At 40.1% G+C, this 7075-nt stretch overlaps 1 protein-coding gene across 2 annotated transcripts; it reads right to left on the bottom strand.

The window, feature by feature from the left end:
• LOC104757920 (tubby-like F-box protein 5) lies at nucleotides 2398-4869 on the bottom strand. 2 transcript variants are annotated; one of them, XM_010480713.2, is made up of 4 exons: nucleotides 4844-4869; nucleotides 3764-3851; nucleotides 3419-3551; nucleotides 2398-3315 (listed from the first exon to the last, which is right to left on the bottom strand). In XM_010480713.2, the coding sequence occupies exons 2-4, from the start codon at nucleotides 3795-3797 to the stop codon at nucleotides 2574-2576; spliced, it is 909 nt and encodes a 302-aa protein (XP_010479015.1). In that variant the 5' UTR covers nucleotides 3798-3851; nucleotides 4844-4869; the 3' UTR covers nucleotides 2398-2573. The 2 variants fall into 2 exon arrangements, with proteins under 2 accessions (XP_010479015.1, XP_019094787.1); XM_019239242.1 differs by lacking the exon at nucleotides 4844-4869 and adding an exon at nucleotides 3926-4315.

Here is a 7075-nt window from a genome sequence, read left to right on the forward strand (position 1 = left end):
GATCTTTCTCGTCTAGCATTCCGATAGCTAAATCAATCAAAGCTTTCTTTGCACGGTGGATTCCTCCTTCGCCAAGTTGTTGTCTTTGGCTAGTGTCCAAAGCGGATATGACGATTTCAATCAGTTGCTTCCATTGTCGGATTTGCTCGATACCATCACGGATGGCATTGCATACATCAAGAGCCTTGACACTCCTTTCGAAGTAGTCTTCTATCAATCGGTCCATTGGCTGTTTAAGGAGCTCAGACTTGTGGTTGAATATTATAACTCGGAAATCTTCTTGGCAACCAAGAAAAGAATCAAGAAGTTTCCCTATCCATTCAAGTGAGAGGATCTCATCATCAGCCGCAGAGGCATTAAGATCGATGAATTTTTCCGCTACTTGTCTTTGAAAAGAATCTAACTCGACCTCCATACTCATAGGCTCGGGGAAGGCTGTTGGATCCATTAGGTGCGCTTGGTCACGACGCAAACTAAGTAATGACCTTCCAAACGAATATTCTGTCTCTGGCATTTTTGGAAAATAGATGAAAACTTGGCTTCAAGAGATTAATCTACCTTAGGAAGAAAGTGGTGATGAGAATCAATTGGAGAAAGGGATTTGTAGCATGTTTAAATGTTCGTTAGTCTCTCTTCTTTTCTCCTATTTCTAGTAAATTCACTTTCACCTTTGTTTTTTAAACCACTTAATTTGCAGTTTATGGTTACAAATAAAAGAACTAAGTGTTCCTAAATTGAATGGAGGGCGACGTATGTTTTTGTCTTTTACAGAACTATTTTTATACAATAATTTCAATTTGTTAAAAAGTTGTATGAAAGAATTTTTTTTTTTTTTTGAGAATAAATTAGCATTGTTTTGCTATATTTTCTACTATCTTGTTATGAAAAGTTTTATTGTTTTTTTTTTTTTTGTCATCTAGGTTTATATTATCATTGAACAGATTACATCTGTTAAATACAAAAAGGTGAAAACAAAGAAATCACCTAAGACTAATCCCAAACAAGGGAAGCACTAAGCCCAAACAAGGGAAGCTTAAGCCGGCAAGTTACACACTTCCGGAAACAAAGGTACAAAGACTAAACAACCTAGAAAAACAGATTACTAAGGCATAAACAAAAACCAAAGATCTAAAACTGCCCAGCTGAATCAGAAAGAAGCTCACAAGCTTTCCAATAGAACCTGTAAGAGCCGGAGAGTACCAATAAGACCGGAAGTGCTATAAACCTTGATAGCACACCGTCGACAAACCATCATCAGCACCGGCAGGAACGAAAGCAAGCTCGAACGACATCAGAGAAACAGAAGCCACAACCATCCAGTCGCACAAAACAAGTTAAGAGAAGGCGAGCCAAACTAGGGACAAAGAAGAAACCTTGAGATTCAACCTGAGACAACAGCTTTAACCATCTACAGAATCAAAACTGGTGACCTCCTCGCAAGAGAACAGCTGAAAGACGATTCCACTACTATGCCTAAAACCCAAAACCACAACTCAAAAGAGCCGCCGAAGTGAGCTAGTAGATGGCTAGCAACAAAATACCATCCGGTTGACAAGCAGAAAGAACGAAACCTAGCATATAGCGCAAACACTGACTAACCAGGAGACCTAATAGAGCGGAAGAACTAAGGATTGAGTACCAACCAACAGAGAAGGCAAGTTTGAGAGAAGACACAAACCATAAACTTCTCTTTGCAACCTGAAACCAGCGGATGTAGCCACACTAACACAAACAACACCACCTTGTTGAAAAACCCGCAGTCCAAAGAAGAGAGAAACGAGAGAAGTACCATACCAGAACAGGAAACGACATACGTTCGTCTCCTTCAACCCATCAGCCACAAGAGAACCACCAGAACCGAGCCACAACCTAGACTAACCCATTAACAAACGGATTGTCTCTACCACAACCAAATCTTGCTGCCGATGGCTTCCCCTTCTTCAATCGATCTTCGCTTCAAAGGGGATCTTGACAACAGAAGAGTTACAACAGCGAAAACAACAGAGATAACCAAAGAAAACAAAGATTAAGAAGCAAGACGAAAAACTAAACCCTCCCACAGCTCCGGCATGAAGCCCGGCAGCCGGAGAGGGCAGATCGAAGAAATTTTTTTTTTCTCGCGGCGGCTGGTCTTTGGGAGAGAATTTAGGGCGACCTCGAAGTTTTATTGTTACGCAATAACATTTTTTTTTTTTTTTGAATTTTAAAATTCTTAAGCTTTATGAATTGAACCAGTCGGTTTAAATTCTTTTTTTTTTTTTTTTAATAACATTTCACGTTTAGGAACACTTAGTTCTCTGCCTCAACGTGCACGGTGCTTGTTTGTTGACATGAGAACTGTTTTTAAAAGTTCATTAACTAATGGTGCTAGTCCTATGCATTGTCGCCAACTTCATTTTTAAAGATAACAATTAATAACAACCATAACGTTCAAATTCACTAGCACACCAGATCCGATAAACAAAACCAAACAAGCCTTAGCATAATCAATATGGTATAGATCCAAACGGTTCCTATATATATATAAACTAACCCCATCTTATGTTGTGGAGCATTGGTGTCTTTCTACTTATTTATTCACATGCCAATTTAGTGTCGAAGCTGCTCAAGTAAATAGCAAAGGCTTGAAAGGCAGAGAGAGGATAGCGATAGTCCATAGTGAACATGTCCTTGCCCACTTTCCCAAACTGTAGTATGATCTTCTCATGATCTGATGGCCCTGGCTGCTGTGCTGGTGCTGATGGTCTCGTGGTCAATGTTTTAGTCGCATCACTACCAGAACAGGGCTGAACCGTTGCGGCGGATACCAACTGGAAGTTCTTTACCGAGGCAATTGTCACTCTCCCTCTGAAGTTAAGGCACCAGCATTGCAACTGTGGGTGCCACCTTGGCGGTTTGTTTCTTAGCAACAAAGGTCCCTCCTTTCCTTCTTCTTCTTGCGGTACAACAATGTCTGAGAACCGGGCGCTGCTGAAATCTCCTGAGAAGTCGAGTATCTTTGAGGAACCGATGCTGCGGAAAGCTTCATCAAGGGAACGTTGCAGAACCTCAGGTTGGCCAGGGACAATGCCGCCGGTTTCTAGAGCCAAGGAGGGGATAGAGTGCATAGTGCAATGCATCTTGCGCGGTCCACGGGTTCCAAGCAGGTTCAGCTCATATGTAACCTGAGCGACGTTGTAATTTCCAGAGGGGACTTTGGGTGAGACTTTCTTGGAGTTGAACCTACGACTCCGGTTTGGTGGTGACAGTATTTGGCAACCGTTGTTCGCAGGCGCTGTGTCGTATATTATGAATTTTGTCCCAAGAAAGTTAGACCTGAAAATGAAGTAAAACAATGTTTGTAAGAATTAATTAAGAACTCAATCATGTTTTGGAACGACTAAACTTTCTTTTTCATAATGTTATTAATTTTCCTTACCTCAGTTTGGCAATGTAAGTGCTACTTGAGCTTGAAATGTTGTCAGCATCCATTGATATCACATACTCTGTGAATGTAGTTCTCCGTGTGCGCTTTGCCGAGAGAAGAAACTTTCCACTTTCAACAAGTAAGGCTGTACAAACATTAGTAAAATGAGCCACTAGTACATATATATATCAAGAGTCACAAAACTAATTAACATAGAAAATTTGAGTTTTCCGTTATCTTCAAGAACTTGATAAGTATAGAATTTAATCGTAACTAAGACATGTCTTCTACTACATTTTGAGTCCAATGACCAAACAGAGTTTACTGAAGAAGAGGTTTAGTAAACGAATGACTAACCAGGACTAAGAGAAAGGTAAAGATGGTAAGTCATATTAGACTTGTCCCTTTTGATAAAACATTGTATGGTTCCCTCCCTAGGCCCCGGCTGCACAAATAAAAAAATCCTCAAAATAACCAAGATAATGTCCAAACGAAGTAACGAATAACAAAACCTCGAACCTGTTTCAACGAAACAGGAAACGTGAGTTTGCCGGAGAACTCAGGACTTTTCACAATCTCTTTACACATTAATCTCCACATTTTGCAGACACCAGCACAAGCAACAACTTGTTTACGAGCAGGCCACGTGCTCTCGCTTTCATCCAACTTTCTCATCACATCTCGTAGCAGTTCAGCTGGCAAATTAGCCCAACGAGTGTTCTTGATTACAACAAGATCTTTATTAAGTGTCTCAACCGATGCACCGTGAGATTTACTCTTCTCATGAATCCCATTAGACACTTTAGCTTCGAAACTACGTCTCGAAAAGCTCCCTATACTATCTCTAACATCACGAACAATGCTACGAAACGACATTTCTCTGAATAGTACCAAAGCTTCTACTTCAGATCAGCGCTACAACAACATGAAACAAAACGTTATGAGTAAGAATCTTAACATAAAGGTCTCAAATTTAACAAAGTTATAGTTTGTGATTATACCAAAGCGACCTAAATTAAAGAATTATGGAAATGTGAAGACGAAGAAACAATTAGAAACGTTAGGTGGAACTAATTAATTTTATTTTATTTTTCCTTTATTTTACACAAATTCTTGATATTCCCACAATTATTTTCAAGAAATCAGTCTTTAGATAACAATACTAACTTAAACTTCTGTACCTCACAGGATTCGAAAAGCTGAAGCTAACCTAAAATTTCAAGAACACACAAGACAAACAAAAAAAATAGCTTCCTTTGCAAATTCAAGAAAGCTTCACATAGCTTTTCAAGAATCTTAAGACACAAAGGTCAGATCTTTGGGCATATATATATATATATATATATATATGTAGCAAAGCAAAGAGATCAAAGCTAAACCCATAAAAGACAAGCAAAGTAAAAACATTAACTTGTAAGAAATTCAAAGAAGACAAACCTATGTTTTCTTGAGTTTGAAAGTATTGGAATATTAATCACTCACGTATGTTTAGGGATTGGATTAGTTAGTTTCCTTTCCTCACTTATGTATATTCGAGAGTATCATAGCATTTAGGATCGAAGATATGTTCTTCTGTATATATGTAAGTGAATCATTTCTCAATAAGAACACACAGAAGTCCTTTCAAACCCTTCTTCCTCTCTGATCTTTTCATGGTATCAGAGCGGGTCGATCCTTGTGGATCGATTATGATGAACGTCGGTGATGAAGATGACAACGATGAAGATGGTGCCTAGATCCGATGATGAAAAGATGCGATAGTGGAAAGCAAGAAGATGAACATGAAGAAATTTTTGCCATCTTACGTTCTGTTAGAACCCGACGAACCCGACAAACCTAACGAACCCGACAAACCTAACGAACCTGACGAACCCGACGAACCCGATGAACCCGACGAACCGACGAACCGGACGAATCCGACAAACCTGACAAACCCGACGAACCCGACAAACCTGACAAACAAGAACACGACTTGAAGGATTTGAAGGAATCCTTGTGTCACACACAACTCTTGTGTTGTGACATCAACGACAAGAAAAACCGAAACCAAGATGACTCAACGGTGGAGTATAACACTGTGATGAATACCGACCAAAACCGAGATGTGAAGATGAGGACATGATCAAGTTTAAGTTGGGCATTTTCTTGTCTCACGTGATGTCGTGTTTAGCGAAAACGAATTTCCGTTTGCGCTTGAGGAAGAAGAAAAAGCTGAAACTTTTTTGGTGCCAAGAATCGGAGCTTCTTATCTAAACGAAGAAGAAGAGATACGTGACTTAAGCTCACTAAATCAAATAGGCCCAATTGTTGAACAAAGCCCAATTGATGTGGTTTCTAGAGATGCGCCTAATTTGTCAAGTCCAAATGCTAGTCACGACACCACAATTCCAACTTCACCAACGGAGAATGTTGACATCGAAATAGAGCCCACATCTCCGAATTCACCACCAAACTCGACTTCTCGATCTGCTTCTCCGATTTCATCATCTGACACATCTACGTCCTCATCACCGGTTCCTCAAAACGAAGAAGAAGAAATCCAGATTCCGGAGGTTGTTCCACTCCGCCGCAGCCAACGGCCACACAATCCGCCAGTCAAATTGAGAGATTATAAGACTTATACGGCTCAGACAAGCTTACTGGGTAATTCTAAATCTTTGTATCCAATTGAAAATTATGTGAGCTGTAAACGTTTTTCAGCTACACATCGGGCATATCTGGTTGCAATCACAGATGGTGTTGAGCCAAAGACGTTTCAACAAGCGGTTAAGAGTAAAGTATGGAACAAAGCTATGGGTTCGGAAATAGCTTCTCTTGAGGAGAATAATACTTGGACCATTGAAGATTTACCTCCTGGAAAGAAAGCGATTGGTTCGAAGTGGGTTTACAAGATTAAACACAATTCTGATGGCTCCATTGAGCGATACAAGGCGAGATTGGTCGCTCTAGGAAACAGCCAAGTTGAAGGTAAAGACTATGGTGAAACCTTTGCTCCGGTTGCCCGAATGCAAACAGTCCGTATGTTCTTGAAAGTGGCTGCAGGAAATAATTGGTCTGTACACCAAATGGATGTGCATAATGCTTTTCTCCATGGGGATCTAACCGAAGAAGTTTACATGAAGCCCCCACCTGGTTATTTTGCGAGTGATGAGAAGAAAGTTTGTAGATTGCGCAAGTCTTTATATGGGTTGAAACAAGCACCTCGATGTTGGTTTGAAAAGTTGACGACGGCTTTGCGCGAATACGGGTTCGAACAATCTCTCTCAGACTACTCTTTGTTTGTTTTTGATAAAGGTGGGATATGAATACATATTTTGATATATGTTGATGATATGATCGTTACTAGCAACTCAGATAAAGCTATGCATATCTTCAAAGAATATTTGGCTTCTTGTTTCAAGATGAAAGATCTCGGTGCTCTGAAATATTTTTTGGGAATTGAGGTTGCCAGAAGTTCAAAGGGATTTTACTTAAACCAAAGGAAATATGCTTTAGATATTGTCCACGCTGCAGGCTTGTTGGGATGCAAACCCGTCATGTTTCCGCTAGAGCAAAACCACAATCTCTCTCGTTCCACTTCACCTTTGCTTCTGGATCCAGAACCGTATCGACGTCTAATTGGGAAACTGATCTATTTGGTGTCTACACGACCAGATTTGTCTTATTGTG

Source organism: Camelina sativa, chromosome 17 (genome assembly GCF_000633955.1).
Source record: "Camelina sativa cultivar DH55 chromosome 17, Cs, whole genome shotgun sequence".
Lineage (NCBI taxonomy): Eukaryota > Viridiplantae > Streptophyta > Magnoliopsida > Brassicales > Brassicaceae > Camelina > Camelina sativa.

What these genes read in the sequence shown, in the direction of transcription:
- LOC104757920 (XM_019239242.1), bottom strand. Translation starts at nt 4,282, where the DNA reads ATGTCGTTTCGTAGCATTGTTCGTGATGTTAGAGATAGTATAGGGAGC. An exon ending in TTCCTGTTTCGTTGAAACAG is followed by an intron (nt 3,852 to 3,925) that starts GTTCGAGGTTTT and finishes TTATTTGTGCAG; the next exon opens with CCGGGGCCTAGGGAGGGAAC. An exon ending in TTACCTTTCTCTTAGTCCTG is followed by an intron (nt 3,552 to 3,763) that starts GTTAGTCATTCG and finishes ATGTTTGTACAG; the next exon opens with CCTTACTTGTTGAAAGTGGA.